This window comes from Phyllostomus hastatus, unplaced genomic scaffold, assembly GCF_019186645.2.
Source record: "Phyllostomus hastatus isolate PE091 unplaced genomic scaffold, TTU_PhHast_1.1 phas_scaffold_78, whole genome shotgun sequence".
Classification (NCBI taxonomy): domain Eukaryota; kingdom Metazoa; phylum Chordata; class Mammalia; order Chiroptera; family Phyllostomidae; genus Phyllostomus; species Phyllostomus hastatus.
In genome coordinates this window covers 101,707,886-101,730,683 of record NW_025334041.1, presented here as the reverse complement: position 1 = coordinate 101,730,683, position 22,798 = coordinate 101,707,886, and the positions used below count along the sequence as shown (strand labels likewise).

Sequence of the window (22,798 nt, the reverse complement as noted above, 5' to 3'; positions counted from 1 at the left end):
GATGTACTTCACTGAGCCAGAAAAATAAAATGTATACTTCCGCTATACCATTCTGAATCTTATATTAAGTAACATGGTCAGAAATACCCACTTAGGAGAGAAAAGTGGGTGGCACTTTGTCCTAAAAAAAAAAGTTAAAATTCATCCCAAATGGTGCACAACATCTCTAAAGGAATACATACTGCCATTTGCACAGTTGCTGGAAGGCTTAAAATGAGATCAAATCACATCATTAAAAATGGTTGACCAAATAACAAACTGCAATAGCATATGTTCTTTTTTTATTAACTCAGAGTATCCAAGCCACATTTGTTTCTAAAGCTCTATTTTACACTTTTATACCATTTGATACCTTGAAAACTTTGATACCATTTCCTACTTATTGCCCAGCTCATGTTCAGGCGCCTCTTTGAGCAGAAGTGTTCCCTGCTAGATGGCGGAACATGAAGCTGCAGCACTGTGGGCTTTGAGCCCAGACTCTGGAGTAAGATTCAGAGCATAAGAAAGATTCAGAGAATTCAAGGATACGACACATTCCTGTGTTTAAAATAACCAAAAATGTAGACAAACAGACAAACAAACAAAAACTAGAGACCAAAGGGCACATTCACTTATAGTTTAAGAAGTTTAATTTAAAGGCTATGACACATATTTACCAAGCTGCCTATCATCTACCTCCTTTTGTTGCAAACACTAAACACAATGTGGATGGTTCTAAATGGTGAGTTATACATGCTTTTAAATTGGAAACCAATGTTGTCAAAGAGTGCACATGCCTGACTTACCAAGAGATGCAAGAATATACACCTGGTCAACAATGTTCTTAAAGCATAGTTAGTACACACACAAAAAGATCAGGCTTGTCTTGTTCCTTTGTTTCTCTCTTTCACAATCCTGCCTTCTCCAGGTTATCGTGGAGTTATTGTGCATGTATGACATTTAGCAGACAATGAGGTGATGAGCAGAACCACTCCAATGCTGTGCATGCTTAGACTTACATCCCAGTGTGGAATAGCTGGGGCAGGTGGGCTCCTGAATTAAATGTTTGAAGATCATGTAGCAATGGTGGCTATACTCATTATTTAACCATCAGTGAATAATACTGCCAAAACTGACACCGAAACCTGTAGCTAATTTTTAAATACACTAATTATATAATCAGCTGACATGGAAAAAAAATCACTCTAAAGAGCAAGGGGAAAAAAAAGAATGAAACATTTTGATGGATTTTTTTCTTACCTTAAATTCATAAAATAGGCATTAACACTCATACCTACCTCCCAGTGCCCATTATTAATGCCAAAAGGTATAAACACATTTGCATAACTTAGATATATTCTAATTCATACAAATGATATTAGATAGAAATAAAATAGTGTAATACCTTTACTTTTACCTATTGATTTGATGAAATGGTTCCATGAAGAAAGGGTTTCCATACAAAGAGAATAAAGAGGAGAGAAACAACAATAAGAATTATGAATATATGTAAATGCACTACTCTTTGAAAATTAAACAAGAAAGAATAAATAAAGGTTTGAAAGCAAATGGAGATATGATCAGTACATGTTGAGAAATATGCCTTTTTTTAAAGGCAATACATGCAAGGAAACTGAAAAGCCCATGCTCACTTTAAGGTATTACACACACAAAAAAGATACACAATGGCTACAGGTAAAAGAAGTATTGATTTCGTGGAACACTATACTCAGCATTCTAGAAGCCAGAAGCCAAAGGTGTCTGCATGTTCCCAAACTGCCATGCATGGATGAAAAATGGACTCTTTTTTTTATACACTAAATTAAACTGGGTATCCTCTTTCAGATATTTAGTTTTGATGGTTCTTGGTTTTTCTTTACTATAACTACCCTTAACTGCATATACTGATAAATGTATGAAAACTTTAAATCACAAGTCCTTATGTCTCATTTATTTTCACATATAATGCAAAGAATGAACAAAAATAAAAGTCAAAAGAGCAAACCAAAAGTCAAACCAACAAATAAAGGGGAGAAAAACACATGAAAAAAAATGTGAACGAAAGTCATGTTTTAATTTGCAGCCAGGTAATTTGCAAGCATTTCCCCATCCTTTGCAGTGATGGTGTGAAAGCAGCTACAAAACAAGAAAACACTGAAAGCAGAGTGGAAAAGGAACAGAGCCCATACCTTGGTCGCCCATCATCAGGTGCGCCAGACCTTGAAGGGAAACAAGAGCACAGTCAGCAATAAACACGGGAGCATGGGGAGGCAGGGTTGTCAAGGTGACAAAAATGTTCAGTGACAGACATCTTGTTTCCTATGAGACATGTCTGTTTCTCAGAGGCAAATCAAAAAGCATTCTTTCAACCCCTGGTTGGAATGCTTTGGGGCAAAGAGTTGGAGAACTACAGTTTAGACACCGGCATATGCTGCACTGTGTGTTTCAACTAGTAGCAGCTGGAAAGATAAGGAGCTTAAGAGCATGAGTTAAAATCCAATCAATCCCTCAATATTACATCTGCCCTTCATCAGTTTTGAACACTGCCCCCATAGGGCTTGCCATTGTTCGGTATGAAATTACATATTTTTAAAAACCCAAAGGAATACCTGAAATATGGGCTGGGTCTGATCTTTTTCCCCTCATCAAAAAATGAGAAGTTTCTTAATTAAATGAAAAAAAAGTCCTTAGTCACACTGAAATGATAATGCAGAAATGTCTCCCTGTCTGACACATGTAGCAATTGACTAAGCTTATTCAAATACACAAAAGACCATTAGACATGCAGTTGTAAAGTTAGAATTTACTATAGAATAATGTTTTTAAGGAATGATGGATCAGATTTCAGTAGGCTCAAGTAATTTTCCATGGAGAAATTATTTGTTATTTTCCTTAAACATAACTTAAATACTAAACTATGAGCTAATGTGAGAATATATTATATATAGAGAGAGAGAGGTATATGCAACAATTCCATCAAGGAAGTTTTCTGAAATAATATTGAATTCCCTTTATTTATTTAAATTATTTATTCTCTCTTGACAATTAACTTTAGATTGAAGATCACTCTTTTTCTAAATAATACAATGAAGTTTCTTTTAACCAGTTATTTTATAGTTTTTGCTGAAAGGCATAATTCCTAGTTTTTATTCTAAGTTCAATAATATCACTACTACTAAATCCATGTATATTTAAAAAATATGGGAAGATGTTAGAGCAATATAGTATGCATACAATTTTAACAAAATTTATATTTCATTTCCCAGTGTTATTTCAAATATATTTTAGTCTTTAAGATACACAGCATTATGTATCACTTGCATCAGTAATGTATACAATAATCAGTATTATTTTCTTAAAATTTTACAGATAAACATTTCTTGGGGAAATATTATAAATCATCATAAAATCACAATGCAAAAATTATTAAACATAGTAGTTTAAGGTTTCTGTAATTCAGCCTCTTTTGTATTTTCTAAGTGATCTAAAAAATTTAAAAAAATTAATCACACAGGTAGATTAAAATGTTTATGATCTATTGATTTGTGATATTTTTATATGCTTAGGAATAGTTGCTTATCTGTCCAAATGATACAATTTTTCATTTAATTTCACTCTTAAAACTACTATACATATTTCTTAATAACAGTTTATAACACTTTGTAGACTAAATTGGGAACTATCTCTGTATCAGATCTAACTTTTACAAAATACACTAGACATCTCTCATGGTTTTTAATACCACCTTAGTAAGGATGGTATTTCAAAAGCATTCACACTCCTTATGCTAGATTTTCCACTTCTAAGGAAACTCAACTATGTTGCCAAAGTTGCATTATAAATAGGGATGTTAAAATTATGACTGAATAAACTTTATTGCAATAGTTTATGGCCTAGACTCTGAAAATCTTGTCAGAATTTTACATGGGATGACTGTGTTTGAGGAGAGAGGCATTCATGCTTATTAGGCCATTTTTAAAGCTCACCGGAATGCTACTGAATTTAAAGAGAAAAGAACCAAAATGTGAATCTTTACAGTATGATTAAGGAAAAGCAAAAGAGGTTGAAACTATACTTAAAAACACTTTCCATCTTAATTAACATGCACAGTATAAATGAGACTGATTTTGAAAAATGTCAGACCTGTAGGGAAATATTATCTTGATGAAATGCATATTCACATGCTATTAAATTTATAGTATAGAAAAACAGAAGCCTCATGCAGAGCCAACACTTGAAAAAGTAATCACTGATTATTTATTTTAAAGTTTTAATCTATTTTACTTAAATAATAAAGCAGATACATTCAGCAAGAAAACAACTATACTGTCCATGAATGAATCACAAATATGCTAAAACTTGCTAGTGATCAATGTATAATAACACAAATTGTTCTTTATTTGAAATATCAAATCTTAGTACCTTTACTATTTATCTGTAACCTTTGATGAGGACCTTTTTCCTCAGAAAGTTGTCACTCTGTAGAAATGTATATTATTTTTACAGAATAATTGTATTTAAAAATATTGCAACAAAAAGAAATATGCTAAAAGCTTGATTCTGACATATAGATATTGGTAAATTACTTAAGCAAACCTGTTAATGATATAATTATATAATTGGATAGAACATCATCTTCCCTTCTATAATTCTTTGCCCTACCTAGCTCTTTCTGCATTTTTATCATGAACGGATTTGTTTAACACCACACCAAGACATTTAAGTTTTTTAAATATATATTGAAATATGTTTAGTTTGTTGGATTCTATCTATAGAAAAAAATGTATACCTTTCTCAAAATTCTTTGAGAGATCATTTTTGAAAAACTTGAATAAATACTATAGGCTTATTTAACAGACACAGAATATTATGAATATACTTACCATTAATCATGATGGAGTACTGTATGCTTTCATTTCACTGGCCAAAGACTTATTTTTTAATCTAAATGTATGCCTCTTATTTAAAGTCAGTACTTTATTCTGTTTTTATAAATCAAAACATTTAAAACTAAAACAATGGTCTTGAGATAATGTAATGCTAAAGAATTCCAAAGGAAAATAAATCATTTTGATGAAGAAAAAAAAAATGGAGAAAGAATCATGCACTGTGTCCCAAGACTGCAAATACTCTTCTCATTTAAAATAAAAACAGGATTATATTATTTTTCCATACAGAACACTGAAATAAGTATTCTAAGGTTCATATGGGATGCTGAAATTCATCAAGGATTGAAATTAACACTGAAGGAATTTCATATACTTGGGAGTGCTGGGGTAGAAAGTACATGTGTTCTATATGAAAAGTCATACATAATCCAGAAATCAACAAATGCTCAGGAAAAAGTTTGTTAACTTACCGTCTAAATTTGAGATGTACTCTATTAATGCTAAGAAATAAAAGGCAAATGAGAGTTGGAAACAAAAAAAGTAAAGAGCACCCACCTTCCACATTGTTGTCTTCTGAAAGCACAGGACAAGGAGGGAGAGAAAAGGAAAAACATTCATTAAGCAGCATGCAGACTGGACCTTGCCTTTGCATGTTTTCCTCATGCAAGGCACCAAACACAGCATGCAGTGCTCCATCGCTACCATTCCAGGGGGAAAACAAATCATGGGAGGCAGGTTCTCTCCCATTGGCAGCATTTTAAAAAAAGTGACAATAAATTTCAGTGATACTGGTATGTCCTGAGCAAGGAGTTTTAAAGTCTTCCACTGCCCCGTGTAAAGCAAACATTCTTACGTGTTGCTGGCATGGATTTCCTAGGCAATAATTTTTAAAGCTTTGTTATACCATTCTTAAAGATTCTATTTCTAAATTCTGATTTGGACTTGGATGAAAGGAAAATAGCCATGAAGTCTCACTTAAAGATATTCCAGTTCTACCAAATATGTAATCCATTTTCTATCATGGCCTTTAATTATTTCTAATACTTCAATTTCTTCCCTTTAAAGAACCACAACATAAATGCATGACTAAAATCTACAGTCTAACTGACTGACTTAAAGTGCTCATATTTTATTGCAAATGATGATAGTTTATTGTAATTATTAAAATGCTAACTTTTAAAATGTTAAGTAGAAAAAGCAATCATTGCAAGAGAAGTCCATTCAGAAATGTGCATTAGGCGAAGTTTATCAAGATCTATTCACTTTGTACTTCTGTTTAGGGTGTGAATATGAGTGAAGTTAAGATAATGACAATATTTGGTGAACCTTCCTTTGTATTTCCAAATATCTATATAATATTTACATATTTTTATATATTTATTTAAATACATTTCTATGTGTGTGTATGTATATACACACACATGCATGCATATATCTAATCAGATTTGCATTTCATCAATGTAAGTGAATGGGATTTCACCTACATGCATATATCTAATCAGATTTGCATTTCATCAATGTAAGTGAATGGGATTTAGACTATTGATATGTATGAGACAATTCAACAACTACCTGAGATATAGGACTTGGGTATCCAGGTAGGAAACGTGAGGCAAAGCTGTTTTATGGGGCTAGGGCAAGAGCAAGGTTTCAGTACTAATCAATATTTTTCCAATAAAGTCTATTCATGTTGAAAGTCTCAGTGTCATTCATAAATTTCTTTTAATTAGCTATACTTTTTAAAGTGGTCATTTATCATTAGTGTTTTTAAAGAACAAAACAATAGCAGTATAAAAATGAGAGAAATACAACTATGAGTGCGTCACTTCACAAGGTTAAACTTCACAAGTAACTTTTTTAATGGTTAAAGTTATTAATGAATTAAAATAATCAATTTTATTTAAATTATATTAGCTGGAAACTGTAATATCAAGACAGGCACATTTACTCATGTGGTATTAATATATAATAGAAAATAGCTAGTGGATAAATGTGGACAATAACACCTGTACAAAATACTTGGTTTGCCAGAGTTGATTTTAAAAGAAATTTTAAAAATAATTGAAATAGTTGGTATATGATAGTCATTTACTGTCTGCATCTGGTTTGCAACCTACCAAATAAAGGATTAAGCTGAATTTGTTACTTTTCAATGGCAAATCAAACATGACATGGTCACAAATATTAAAGTTTTGTTTTATTGCTTTATATGGGAAATCATACAAAGATCCTGGTTCTTTCAATATCTAAGATACAATTTGGTTTTATATTAATTGCCCTTGAAAATTCTATTCCATATTTAAGATGAATATTTTAGTAATATTATTTAATACACAGAGAAATAACAAAATCAGGGAATTTAAAAGAGAGTCAAGTGCCAGGAAGGTCTATGAATTACTATAGCACTAGTTAATTTCTGTAAGCAAAAAACTAGCACATATGGTTGTGAGTAGTACGATCCCAGAAAGAGGTTTTGGTAAAAGTGCTGCATGAAAGTCTATAGGAAAAGAAAAATGAGAAACAAACCAACAAAATAAAACATTCCTATGCTTCACATCATTTTTTAAAATGTGCTAAGTAGGATACTAGAAAAAGAAGTTGTGCTAACAAAATCAAGGTCATTGATTTGCTCTCTGAAAGTAAATTCTCACTTCACTGTTAACCAAGGCAAAGGGCCGCAGCAGGTGCCACTGACCCCTCCCTCCCACATTTTTCTGAGATCCTATTTATAAGGAAAACCAGGTTGACTAATAGGACTCTTTCTATGCAAATCAAAATCTTATTCAATGTTTAAACAAATCCTAACTTGACAAGTTCAGGAAAAAATGGTCTAGGAGACTTAGATTTGTAAAAGTTCAAAGTACTTAGTAAATGGAAGGGTGATATATTAATTCCTATACAAATAATTAAAGAAGAAAACTGACTTGGAACAGCCTTGCCCTGTGTTTCCATGTATTTCCAGATTTAATCCTAGGGTAAAAAATTGCTCTTTACTTTTTTTTCATTTTATTCTATCCCTTTAGTATCCATTTCTAGGTTTTAGTTAATTTAAAATCTCTTAACCTAAAGATGATCCCATATTATTCCAGAATTTGGATGCAGTTATATAAGTGGTGGTAGCTCCAGTGCTTACAATCATTGTCCAGGTAGTTTTCCTCTTATCTTTCCTTTCTACTTGGCGATGGGGCTAAACAATGAATATCCTGTTTAAAACAACAGTTTTTCTGATCACTTCAACTTTTGCTCTCTCTGTGGATCCTATGCAATCAAAACTATTTTGGATTTTAGCAGCAACAGAGAGAGGTACTGAAATTGGCATCCCCCAATGTATAAAGCAGTGTATTGGGCTTTCGTGTAGTATAGAAAGCAATCCATCCAACCTTACCTGTAGACATTGGTTACTTAGGGAAAAGCTCTTGGTTTGCAGGAAACCCTGGCTTCTTAATTCTGCTGCCCTAACGCTTCTCCAAGTGAGTCCCTTAATAATCAACTTGACTATAAAGACCATTCCACCTAAAAAGATTACACTCATTTTTTCTTTGGATTGTGAAAATAATGAATACAAACCCAAGAAAAGATACCTTAAATTTTATTTTTTCTTTCGGACTAGAGGTGCTTCATTCACAAAATGGGGATTAGCGCCAGACTAACAACCATGCTATGAATGATGGAGGTGTGCTGACGTGAAGAGAAGCTATGGGCTGTCAAATTGTGTGCTTTTAAATCACTTCAAAAGAGCATCTCCACAAGCTTTTTTCCTTTTGCCCTCAGCCTGTAAGATTGCAAGGACAGTTCTTTCACATGTCATGCCAGTGTACTTTCCATATAATTTTAATTACATATATATAGAAAAGTGAAATGAGTAAGAAAACAAATGTGCTTGTTTCAATATAAAGGAAGTCAGAAATGTATTTATGACCAGTGGATAAAATAAAATTGGATATATGATATCACAAATAACTCCTTTTTGTATAATCAGTGTTTAAGTTTAGCAATATGAAGAGTCATCAAAATGTACAAGCAGTAGTCAACTTATATGCTACATTTTATATATATAAAAAAATGGCCCAAAGAAGTTTGTCACCACTTGGGTTTTCCTTCTCTTCTTTGGTTTCCTCCCTTCTTTGCTAGTTGCCTGTGACTGGCTCCCTTCATTTTCTTTTCAATCCAAGAGCCATCTCCTCCATCAAAAATGCCATTAAAGCAAGTTGCTTCCCACCCAGGTCCATGCCCTCCAAGGCAGGGTACAAAGTAGCAAAACTGGTGGTGGTACTATTAGCCAGCCAGAGGAATGCAGAATAAGATTCTATTTTCTTCTTCCATAGAAGGCTTGCTAGCTTCTATCCTTGATTTTCCGCTCCTCACTCATACTGCTTTTCAAGACATTATGCCTCATTTTGGAGATTAAATGCCAGCATAGCAGAGTCTGGTTCTCAAGGTGGCACAATATGGAGTTTAGTTTTATTTTTTGTTTTGTGTTAGCAGTGCAAGCCTTTAGAAAATCTCAATAGACTGGGAAGGCTTCAAGGCCTGGGAAATGGAGGAATCACTGAGACTGTGGATTTGTACAGCAGTTAGCGAGAGGAAAAGAAGTTGCTAGCCAGAACCAAGAGGAGGATCAACAGAAAAGGAATTAAGGAAAAAAGGCTAGGCAGGAATTTGGCTAGTTTCAAACATGTTTTTCAACAGGTGGACTCAGACACTGAATTTAAATCCACTTAAATGACACTTCCATCCAGCCTGCTGAATCCTGGTCCTAGACTCTAAGGAGAGCCGAATAAAGTAGCTAATTTTTCCCTCTCTCTTTACTGCTCCAGAGTGAGAGGAGTGGTATCTCTAAATCAGCTTGTAGCAGAAGAGATGTTCCTGACACCATAGTTGGAACTAGAAACAACATTTCTCTAGAAACATGACAGGCAATATTGACATGACAGGACTTCTGGTCCAATACTATGATTCAAGTATGTTACAGAATTAATGAGTCCTTCATGAAGTAGTTTGAGAGGTTTACCTTGCCTTATACAGTGTTGTTTCCATAGGGAACTCTGGTAAGGGTTTCAGATTATTTATTCAAAGAACTTTTGGAATAGTACTCTTATAAACTGGAGACTGGGTTTCTGCTTTACACAGGTGGCAGTTTTGTTACAAAGTTTATGGTATACAATTCAAAATGCTCTATCTTGTTAATGGAGAAAGGGAAAAAAGAAAGAAAGGCAGTCTAATTATATGGCTGATTCATTCATATAAGGCTTTAGCTGTTCAATGGCATGGATAGAAATTAATAGTTATTAATCAATATTTTATATATATATATATGGCTCACATAAACTATATTGTTTAAAATTTCAAATTTTCTTTTCATGAAGAAGCATTAAGAAGATTTTGCTTTGCTTTTGTAGCCTCAATTCTTCCCTACATCTAATTTGAGAGTTAACGTTTCTATACTCGTTTCAATGGCTGGACTTTGGAAAAGAGAACTGCATTTAACATTGATGTAAGAATTGTGATAACCACAGTCTACATTATGTGTGCTCATGTCACTTACTGTTATTGTTTTATTGCTTATTGAGAAATAAACATTTTCCGACATGAAACTGACAATTAGCATCAAGCAGGGTGTTACCATGTACCTTTCTACCCATGTCCAATCACTACTACATAATTCTCCAAAGAAAGCTGATTCAGTTGAGCACAGCTTCCTTTCTAAGAGTTTGAAGTCATCATATTGTAGACAGTAGATCAGGAAAGCTCTTGAAGTTGGGAGAATAAATGTAAATATATCCAAACCTATCTACCCAACTTATCACCCTTCTAATGGTTACGTGGATGTGCCAGTACTCAGATGTGACTTTCCAATGAATAGGTGACATCCTTTGCTTGTGTGGTACCAGAGGAGAATACTCCACAATGTGTCCTTGGTTCTCCACTATTAAGGCGCAGATCAGGTGAACTTCTGCTGAGGACACAAACAGCCCCTCATTTGAGAGAACTGTCTAACATACACTAGATTTATAATATTTTTTAAATAATCATTTTATTACAAAAAACTTTCTTAAACTTTCAAATGCCTATGAATTTACTCATCTACACTTAGAATCTCGGATTAGGCCAAAACAAACTTATTTAGCACATCTGAGAAAAAAGAACATTTTGCCATTAAATTAAGGGGACATTGCACAAAAATATGACTAAGTAAATCATATTGTACCAAGAAGTCCTAAATTTAGAATTTAACAAATTAGATTTGCATTACTGAATAGAAATGGTTCATAAAATGTAAAACTAACCTGCCAACTATACATACCTTCTCACATATAAGAAACTTTGAAATTTTATTTCAAAATAAAAACCAATTCATGTTATCTTTAATTTACTAGAACTTTTGCACATTTAAGTAATAACCTAGAAGAAATGTATTAAATGTTAAAAGGATCTCTCTCTTCTTTAGAGCTCTTGATTTTTCATTTTCTTTAGTGTTTAAAACACAAGATATTTACATATTTTTAAAATTTATAATTTAATTTTAAAGGTTTGTAGAAATCACTAAAAGCCATTTAAAAAGGAATGGAGTATTTTTGTCTTTTGAAGGGTTTTTTTAAGTTTTTTTTTCCCTAAATAAATTAAATAGTATGTTAAAATTTTACAGGAGTCTCTCAGAGTTGACTAAAATGTTACCAAAATGAAACAACTAGAAATGCTTTAAGAGCAGGGCATTTCAATAGGAAAAAGGTGGTCACAAAGAATTTTTTATTTCTCCAAAGACTGAAATAATTTAGTCCAATAGCACCTGAAATTGAAACATATGAAATTACTACTTTCAGATAAAAATTGGTCAGGCATTAATATGGTTATATTTAATACTGCAGTTGGTGTTTTCCTAGAAACCACTATTCTTTGCTACCTAAATATCATGCACTAACATCAAGTTATACAAAACATTATTTCATGCTTAAGAATCAATCATTGGAAAGTAAAAAACAATCAGGGTGAATTAAATTTTCATAGTTTTATAAAATGTTACAAAAATCTCAAGTAACTTGTCTCAAATGTTCAAGAGAAATATGTACAAAAATATACTGAGACTTGGGTAGTCTTACCCCTTTGAATGTACTTTCATGAATATTATCATGTACTTTCATGAATATATAAGCCTTAGATGATCTCAATAGTTAACTTACTGTGATTGGGTGACTTGCTCAAGATACCAGATAGAAAAAAGAAGATTCAAGAATGTACAGAAAGTATTTTTGAGGCTTCTTGTCCAAGTCTGTATAGATTTCAAAAATTGTTTTCAAAAAGAAAATGAACATGAAGAATTCGGACAATATTGGTTAACACTGGACTGTCCACTAAGGCTCTGCTGTGTTCCTGGAACTGCTGCCCAAGTGTGTCCACTATCACCACTTTAAATAATAACACTATAAAGGAGTAAGAAGACTACACATATGATTTCTTGATCCTGTTGAAAGAAGGCAGAAATATCTTAGGGGAAACATTTCTTTCTTAGTTGCATTTATGTGTTGGTTTTATAAAGTCAAAGAAACATTGTTTAGTTTCTTTTATTGAAGAAAAAATATCCCGATACCCTTATTGCCTATAGTATTAGAATAAACTGTTTCTAAGAAAAGAAGGGTTTAGAAAAATTTTGGCCTACTTTAAGAGCAAAAAGCAGATTCAGGTTAGTAAATGTGTTTATCTATGGTCATCCTAACTACTGGAAATTAAAAGGGAAAATTATTTCACAAATTTATTGCTGTTTTTAAAATTTAAAGGAAAGCGTCCACTTCATTCACAGGACATTACATTTTGTTTCCCTTTTAAAATATCTGAAACAAAAAGGCACTTTTATTACATGTTAAATATATGAAAGTTTAGGCAATATAACATAAATTTGTCATGTAAAGTATATTTGCCCTTTCATTTTAGTTGTAAAATGAAAATCTGATGAAAATACTACTTTTATTTCTTTTTCATACAAGCTGCATAGTGAATCTCCTAGGGCTGAGCAGCAAGTTCTAATCTTTTAAAATTTGAATCAATAAACAAGTAGGAAGAAAAATTAAACACACTCTCAGCTACCATTTTTTTAAATAAAAAAAGGTTTATGTAATAGACTAAGAACAAAATAGTTTGTTCATGGATATAACCAATTCTATATCTTTGAAGATTTCTTATATGTAAGGGTTTGGACTAATGTCTAGTACTTAATTAGGCCCATATAAATGCAAGACCATGTTGAAGTAGGGGCCATGAGCTTGAATAATCTGTCTTTTATCTGTTGATTTACTGATCCATAAAACCCAATCACCACAAATACAAGCTTTTAAGATAACCCTATAATTCCCCGTCTTATCTTTTTCCTGAAATGGTCATTCACTGCTTACAAAAACATGCTGAAATACAAAGAAAAATTTATTTTGGGACCCCTGTAAAGCATATTGAAATGTCAACTCCATCATTCAAAGCAGTTCATTTTATTTTAAAAAAAACTGAATAACATAAATATCATGAAACTAATTATTTCTTGACATTTGTACAAACTGGTTTCTGATTATAGAGAGCATGCTTTCTATTTCCCAAGACGACTTCCAGGCTAGACAGTTAAGATTCAAAACAATCTCATCAAATTCTAATCCGTTATATGTTGCCTTGAAATTCATGGCAACACAATGGCATTGTGCACACTTACTCTCATAAGCACCATGGTGAACATCAGTGCACACACGTGTGTCACTCTATCACACACATGTGTGTCACTCACAGACACGCACACGTGACCATTCAGTACTTTCATGAACACATTCAAACTTACATATTTTTCAATAAAAATTATTTTCTTCTACAGGGTTTATGGACAAAATAAGAAAACTGCTTACAACAGATTCTTTGATAATATAATCGATAGCAACATGACTATAATTGATCTTTGAACAACACAGATTTTAACCATGATTTTTTTCAGGAAATATGTAAATGCACTTTCTGTTATTATTTTCTTAATAGCATTTTCCTTTAGCTAACTTTACTGCAGGAATGTAATACGTAATACTTATAACACACCAACTTTTTGTTAATTGACTGTTTATGTTACTGGTAAGCTTTCTGGTAACAGCAGGCTGTTCATTTTCATGTTTGGGGGCAGTCGAAAGTTACCCCCACATTTTGCCTATGTGGTGGCACCACTAACACGAACAACACTTGTGTTGTTCAAGGGTCGACTGTAATACTTTATTTCACTGAAAAATATTTATCTACTGATAATAAGTATTATGTAAATTATAAACTCCTATTTATCTTTCCCTTTCTTATTTAATTTTGTCTGTCAAAAAAGAAAACAAGTATTTTCTAACTATTTAATATATTAGCTACAGATACATATAAAATTACATTTCAATTAAAATGAATTACAATAGAATAAATTAAAAATTCATTTCCTCAGTTGCACTAGCCAAATTCCACATTCTCAACAGCCATATGTACCCACTGGCTACCAGACTGGACATTGCAAAACATAACCATTTCCATAATTGTAGAAAGTCCTATTGAGAAGTACTATTTTAAACAAGTAACCACTTCTCTAGCAGTATTTTTTAATATAAAGCTGTTCATATAAAATGTATGTTCCTTGTTATTTTTATTCATAAAAGGAAATAGTGATACTTTTATCATGATACTTTTAAATGAAGACCTAAGTGTAGATTAGACATGATTATGGCATTTGTGTGCTGTGGAGGACTGTGTGATATCTCCATTTTAATTTTAAAACAAAAACAAAAATTAGGAAACAGCCCTCATAAAAATTTTGCCGTCTTTGAATAATTTAGACTCTGATTAATTATTACTCTTTTCATCATAGATCCATTCTCTTAAACCTCACAGATAATGATGAGAAAATATTAAATATGTTTTGATTTTTAAATAAATAAGCAATGTAATACAACTTCTTACTCCTGATTTCCCCCCCTTCCTCAGCATTATATTAATATTAATTGTCACAGACTTTACCTGGAAGTCTATGAGAATTTTTTTGTATAATAGTTTAATAACAACAGTAGATTTTAAGTTAGTAAAAAGAAACCTTCATCCTACAATCTCATGCAATGAATTCCCTTTAATTATAATAAGTCAAAGATTTCCTTTCCTACAAAATGGTTCTCTCATTGAGTAATACACTATAGGGAAATAAACCAAATGGGCAAATAAAAAGATCAACATTTCTACCACACCGAAATACAGCAGCAACAAAGAAGGACAAAAGGGCAAAGGGGGCAGCTCGAACATGGAGTCAATTCTACAAAAGTCCAAGATCCTGTTAAAAGGCCATTAGTACATGATAACAAATGCACCACTGGATAGGCAAATAAAAACTATGAGGAGGAAAAACGACTCTGAATATGGAAGCTTTAATTGTGAAATAGTAAATGAAAAAGTGGTAAAAATACCAAGGAGATGAAATGATAGACTAAAAAGTTTCACATAAAGAATGTGTTAGCTGTACAACAAAAATTTACAGTAGACTTGCTAAGGTTATTTTCAGTATTTAAAGAATGTAGGGTGGCTCTTAAAATTAAACATTATACTTTTATTGCAGAAAAGTGCCTTTTTCATGATTGGTTAGTGACATCCAATCTCTACTTTTAAATAGTAATGAAAATGAGGCAATATAAGAATGAAAACAAGAATACATTTATATTTATAGCCTCAATGTCTTGATGAATGACATTGAATCAGGATATCCCAATGAGTTGTTTTATGGTAAGAAAATTAAGTAGTGGAATGACAGATGATTTCCAAAGGGTGCAGAGGTCAATGGACATCTTAGCTCAACCCCCACATTAGAATTGTTGAAGATTATACAGCATAACCAGATACTTTACTTATTTCAAAAGAAGAAGTGATATATTGCAAACCCAGAATCAGCATCCTGATTCAGTACCTGTTATGGACTGAATGTTTGGGTCCCCCCACTCCAAAGTCATATGTTGAGAGACTACTTCTCAATACCATGGTTTTAAGAGGTGGGGTCTTAGGAAGGTAATTAGCATTACAAGTGGTAATAAAGAATGGAGCCCTCTTATTAGTGCTCTTATAAGAGTCATGGGAGAGCTTGCTTCCCCTCTCTGCTTTCCACAATGTAAGGAATCAGTAAGAATTAATCAGTCTTCAACCTGGAAAAGAACTTTCACAAGAACTTGACCATGATCTCAGCCCTCTATCTTCTAATAGGACTGTGAGAAATAAATTTCTAGTTTTCATAAACCACCCATTTTATGGTACATTGTTATAGCAGCCTGAATAAGAAAATACTGTTTTAGATCTATTACTAGGTTAAACTCACCTGTACATAAAACAAATATACCACAAACACTTAACAGATTTGATATTACAATGACAAGAAAAAAACTATTTGTGCAATATATAACACTATGTGGAATGGCTAATACTTTCTAATATAGCTCATGGCAGAATCTGGTAGCCTAGAAAATGTGTACCTTATAGTCTGAAGTAAATTATGTTCAAAATGTGCTATGTGGGAAGTAATACTCAACCCACAGGCAAAATATCAAAAAAGAGAAAAGTCAGTATTTTATTAAATACTGAATAGGCAGCTTCATCTTTTACATTTTAAAAAGACTTTATTTGTTTATTTGTTTGTTTGTTTATAGAGAGAGGTGAAGTGGAGGAGAAACAGAGGGAGAGAAACATCAATGTGTGGTTGCCTCTTATGCACCCCTTGGGGACATGGCCCGCAACCCAGGCATGTGCTTGACTGGAAATTGAACCAGTGACCCTTTGGTTCGCAGGCTGGCACTCACTCCACTGAGCCAGAGAAGCCAGGGCTACTTTTTAATTAATACATTTCTCTTAGAGTAGTAATGGAAACTGTTCTGGATGGAGTTTGGTTGAGACAACAGATTTGATAATTTTCAATGGAACTCTTAATATAATACAATTAAATGAAGCACTTTAAAGTTTGCAATGTATGAAAATATTCAAAAAGAGGAAAAATGATTTCAATAAACTGTCAGGGCCAGGAAACACTCTGAGCCTCTCAGAAACTAGAAATCGTTGGAGAATCTCAGCATTTCCTGACAATATGCAGTACTTTTTAATATTTTATCTCACTGGCCCTGAACAAGGAATTGGAAAGGACAATGAGCCTGGAGTTAGGGTCCTTCTAAGCTCCACCACCACAAATCTGATTAGGAATTGGGTATGTTGCTTTCAACTTTTTTTTCATTTTCTCATTTGCTAAATGTTTAACTTATTTCACAGAGAAGCTATGGTTCATAGCAGTTAAAGACTCTAAAACCACTTACTAAATAATGACAGATTATAAAGCATTTCATTTATAGATCATACCTGTTTAATGATATTAGCCATGGCATTACTATAATTAATGCTTCCTCATACAAACTGTAAGTTGCTTAAAAGCCTTTTTTAGTCTTTCTTTGTTCAGCTTCCAGCACAGTGTATACACAGAGAAGCTGCTTAATACATGTGTTTTAACGAAAAGTTCATTTCCTATCTTATATTCCTATATAGCTTCTATGAAACTAGAAATGTGGGATTAGTATTAGTAAATTTGTTTTCATAGGCAGAATTTATTTCCCACAATATGCTGACTTTAGTTATTATATTCCCACATCAGAAATAATAAACTTTAGCAATTGAAAATATTTTTATTTGGGCAAAGTTAATTGAAGAATTTTTGTTTTACTTTCTATTGAAATATCATTCTGAGGCAGTTTAAAATTCATTAATTGAGCATTTTTAAACTGTTTTCTACATGAATTGTTGTTTGTCAAGTAGACCTTACAATGATGATTATGATGAAGACAGTGATACAGCAGAATACAGTCATCACTTACATTCACAAAACTTTGGGTGATCTTATTTAATTATCAAAACACTGACAACAATATTATTTAAGAGGAAAGTAACTATTAAAATCCAATGAGGTACAAATAATATGTTTTCTTCACCAGTTTATATGCAGTTCTTTGCATAGTGCCTGGCACCTATTAAACATTCAATAATTATGAAAAAAAAGATTAAGAAATAGCCCTGGCTGGTGAAGCTCAGTGAATTGAGCGAGGGCTGAGAACCAAAGCATTGCAGGTTCAATTACCAGTCAGGGCACATGCCTGGGTTGCAGGCCATGGCCCCCAGCAACCGCACATTGATGTTTCTCTCTCTCTCTCTTTTTCCCTCCCTTCCCACTCGAAAAATAAATAAATAAAATATTTTTAAAAAGATTAAGAAATGAATAACTAAAGGTAGAAATCAGGTCTTCTGACCCCAAATTCTGTTATTTCCTCTATATTATGGAAATTTTGCAAATTTCAAATTAATCACATATATCCCAAGGGCTTATCAACATAACTGTAGGAAGCAAATTATGTTAAGTTAAAAAAACCTTGGAATTCAAGTAACCCAAACTAAAATAATGGCTTCTTATTATGGAGTATCTTTTTAAAAAATCACCTCCATGAGATACTAGCATCACTTACTGAATGTAATCTAACATTACATCATATAAAAGGTATTAACAGAAACAAGTATTTTTAGTAAATTAAATTATTTTAATGAAAGTATAAAAACCAAATTTATTTTTCATAATTTTAATATATTTTATGATTTATTAATTATAATGAGGTGGTCGAGCTCACATACTTCTATTGGATTGGATGTGAATTTTTAACACAATTATATTAGTGACATTTTAAGATGATCTCAAATAAATTTTAACTTTTCCGCAAATTCTGTCTTGATAAACTAAAAATCAGTAAAGTATTTAAAATGGCATTTGCTGCATTTTGGTCCAAATAATTAATCTCAGGTTTCACTCACATCGGTCATTATGGTACCTAATGTGTGCTTACTAAATTAAAATATTCTAGTCAATTAAAACAATTCAAAGAAACTACATCAATTACATATATGAGAAATATATAGTTAAATTGTTCTTTAGTCATTTGTAAACACTACCTTTAGGCATGCTAATCTGGTAAATGTGATAAACATCTCTGGTTCCAATGGGATGTATGTTGACTTAGAATATTTTTCATACTGTAGTTAACTCAGCAGAAATAACTGAGTAATTCATTGTATGGAATCATTGTGTAGTCGGTTAAATTTTTAAGTGACTTCCTATAAAGGCATTACAACACACAACCTAGATTAAAATACAACACCCTGCAAAATATAATTACTTCCTCTTTGTTGTCTAATCCTATTTATGTCCCCTGAAATACTGACTGGATTTATCTTTATAAACAATAAACTTAAAATGAAATGATATGTAGAAATTTAGAGTTTTAAAATTTTAAAACTCAAGTGATTTTTTAATGTTAACAGATTTAAAAAATCAAAGACCTATTTCCTTTCTTTCTATTTTTAACAGAAGATGAAGTTTGTTTTATTTTCTTTAGACTTTTCAAGGTATATCCATATATATGTACATATATGCATAATCATAGGCAGATATTTGCATTGTCACATAGAGGGTCACTCAGCAAACTATCTAAATACAACAGGTCCACTTTCATAACACAAGATAAAACCCTGGTTAACTGACCTCTGGGTCACAACTCTAAACACAACTCCAGAAGGAATAATATCAGTAAAACCAAAGCTGCTTGAAAGCAGACTTTAGCTAACAAACCAGATTCAAGCTGCAAACTCCTTAACTAAGGGTGATAATACAAACTTGGCTAAAATTATTTTCATTTAAATTTCAAATAATAAACTAAAATTTTAATTTTCTTCCCAATGAATTCCTGCACTAAAAGGTTGTTTAAAATGATCAGGAGTAATGAATTAACTAATGCCCCCTCTCCAAAGGGTATCTGATACCACATATTTCAAACTTTGCTAAAACATTTAAAATGTATTGGTATCAAATAGAAATGGAATTCACCTATAATCCTATTTTCATTTTACAGATGAAAAAAGGGGGACCCAGAGTGGCTAAGTGACTAATACAGAAGTATTATTAGCAACTAGATAATACTAGGAGCATTTCTATGCTTCTTTCTAGACCATTGTTGTCCAGTAGTACCTAAATGAAAAATGGAAATGTTCCATAAAAGCTAGACCTGGGGCTCATGAGCTAGGCCAGATCAGTTTTCCACACAAAGGTAAAGAAAAACACAATGTAAAATAACTCTCAGAAAATAATGTATACTGCAGAGACACTAAAACATGTTAGAAAGTACCACATAAAATAAAATAATTTCTTGTAGGCATCTCTTCTTTTTCTTCCAAGGAACTCCTTTAGAGCATTTGAAGACATTAGCATTTGATTTCTGACAAACGATAAAAGGTATGGGGGAGGAGAAATTAAGAACCACCTTGATAAAATTGGCTTCAGCACCTGAAATATGCAGAGCTTTGTTGGTTTGTTTGTTTTTGTTTGTTTAGATAGAATTTAAAAAAAAAAACTTGTACATCTTATTTCAGCAATTCTTTTTTTTCACATGGCTAAAACATTAAGCATAATAATCTAGTACCAGAATGTGTGTTTAACTTGCCAGTTGCTATATTCAAGTGTAAGAGCATCTTGGAAAAAACTTGGCAAGAGCGACCCATTTTAAGCACTGATTACATAAATGGAGAACGGACCTTGGCCTTGTGACTGAAGCACCAAATCATGATGGAAGGAACCAGTCACTAGGCCCAGAGATCAGGACCCCCAATGGGCTCCATCATAAATCACTTTCTAATGTGACACTGGTTAGGTCATTCCACATCTCGAGCCTCAATTTCTTTATACTTAAACTGGAAATAATGAAGTCTACCTCATAAGATTATTGTAAGAAAAAATGAATAGGAGTCACAATATATCAAATGTATCAAAATAGTTCATATATGACAGTCACCAATTACTTCCCTACTTCCTTTTAATCAATCCATATAAGCACATAGGAAAAGAATTTAAATTAAACCTAACTTTAATCTTAACATATTTAACAACAATTTTTTTATCCTATACTTCTATTTTGCAATAGGAAATTGTGTACAGAGTAACAGCAAGAATTTGAATGTGAACTGATTTCCAAAATGGTGCAGTATAATTAGGAAATTCATGAGTCAAATTCCTGTTTATGCCTGCAATGTAGAAGCTAATCGTTTGTTTGTTTTCTATAAGAAGGACTTGATTAAAGCCTCTAGCAGCAGTAATTAAATAACCCTGTGCTTGAAGGACGCAGGCTCAGCTAGCACTGCCGTGTGCGAAAACCCATAATTAATGCATAGGGATGTGTGTGAATTAACAAATGAGTGTCATTTACACTAACAGTAAAAATGTAGGTTTCCTCTTTGGCAAACTACTGCCATGTTTTCTGTTAACCGTGATGGATTATAAACACAGTGCACTACAAACAGCATGCTGACACCTCCGTGTAGCCTCTAGTTCTGGCCATGACCTAGATGAGGAGTTGGCAAACTTTTCTATAAAGGGTCAAATAATGAAAATTTTAGACTTTGTAGGTCATATAGTCTCCGTTGCAACCACTCTACTGTCATTGCAGTGTTAAAGCAGTCACGAATAATACATACACAAATGTGCATAACTATGTTCTAATAAAACTTTATTTAGCTCAATAGTCTGTATGATAGTAGATCACAGTTTGCTTTACTGTGACCCACAGTTTGCTGGCCCCTGACCTAGATCCTAATTCTCATGTTGCAAAATGTGCAGAATTATCTCAAAATATCATTATTCAGATAATAGGCAAGGGCAATGGAATATACACCTGATGTGAAAACTTGACAAGTTTCTAAACCTTTCTAAATTATGTGCCTCCTCAAACCTAAATTAGAAAAACCAAGGAAAAATGAATTTACCACAAGGAGGTTGTAAAAATCAGATAACTCAATATTTGAAAGCACTTTGAAAAAAATGCTATACACTTACTTGTGAAGTAGTACTGTTATTGTTACTGTTATTACTAATTGCTGCTCTTTTTCAGCTCTATGTTCTAAGACCCCTAGGAGTCACAGCGATTCTGGAATAATCTCAGAGGATGTAAACTGCGTAAAAGTCACTGATGTAGTCCTTCCAAAGCATGAGAAAGAACAAGTAGGATTAGCAGCCACTGAAACCACCATCTTGAGGCAGCATCTCCTAAGTCAGCCCCAAGATCCATTAGTCATGAGGGATGTTTTTCAAAATGTCCTTAATCAATACATTTAAACACTCATGTGATATTATAAACTTGAGTGTATTATTACATTATGAGCATTAGTGATAAGGAGATATTTGTTAATTGACAATAGGCTTGGAACACTTACACCCTTCTTTCAGAGATTCACAGTAGACATTAGAAACCGAGTGTGCTGAAATGTCCTGCAGTAAATAAACTGCATAACTTTGTTCAACCCAGTATTTCCCCAACTTATTTCTGTACAAACTATTTATTTTGTGGCTGAAGCCCATTAACATGATTCCTCAGAAAAACACACTGAAGAAGCTATGGAGGGGAACAGAGTTTGCTACCCCAATATGGCTTTTTGGTAATGCTGATTATTTGAAGCTGGTTATTTTTAAGAAACAAAAGTCTTAGGAAGAACCTTTCACCTTCCCCTCGACTCCCTAAAAGAATTTAGATAGAGTGACTTCTCCAGGAAGGGAGCTATCATCATCAGAGAAAACTGTGATTTCCTACGAACTAGATGGGATAGGCAGGAACAGAGCAAGGCACCTTTGATGGAAGTCCTCTCTGTGCCACGTTGTTAAAGATGGCCCAGCAAGCATCTATCTACCAGACATGTGTTTCTCTATCTGCATGGGAATTGCCTTCCTCCCCTCTGATGTCCAAACCACTTCTGCCTCTTCTCTGTAGCTCAAAAGCCCCATGCAAATCTCAACTGCCTGATTTGCCCTTGGGCCCCATATTCTTGTGGAACCCCCCATATGTACATAC

At 32.9% G+C, this 22,798-nt stretch overlaps 1 protein-coding gene across 14 annotated transcripts in view; it reads right to left on the bottom strand.

The window, feature by feature from the left end:
* NRXN1 (neurexin 1) overlaps positions 1–22,798 on the bottom strand; it is a 1,079,628-nt gene that overhangs the window by 963,932 nt on the left and 92,898 nt on the right. For 9 of the 14 annotated variants that reach the window (XM_045827411.1, XM_045827414.1, XM_045827421.1 and 6 more), the window contains exons 3-5: positions 5,424–5,441; positions 2,169–2,198; positions 1,385–1,396 (exon numbers count right to left, since the gene is read on the bottom strand). In XM_045827411.1, the coding sequence (XP_045683367.1) occupies positions 1,385–1,396; positions 2,169–2,198; positions 5,424–5,441 (60 nt within the window). The remainder of the gene's footprint in view (positions 1–1,384; positions 1,397–2,168; positions 2,199–5,423; positions 5,442–22,798) is intronic. The other 5 variants (XM_045827415.1, XM_045827416.1, XM_045827420.1 and 2 more) reach the window with 1 other exon arrangement.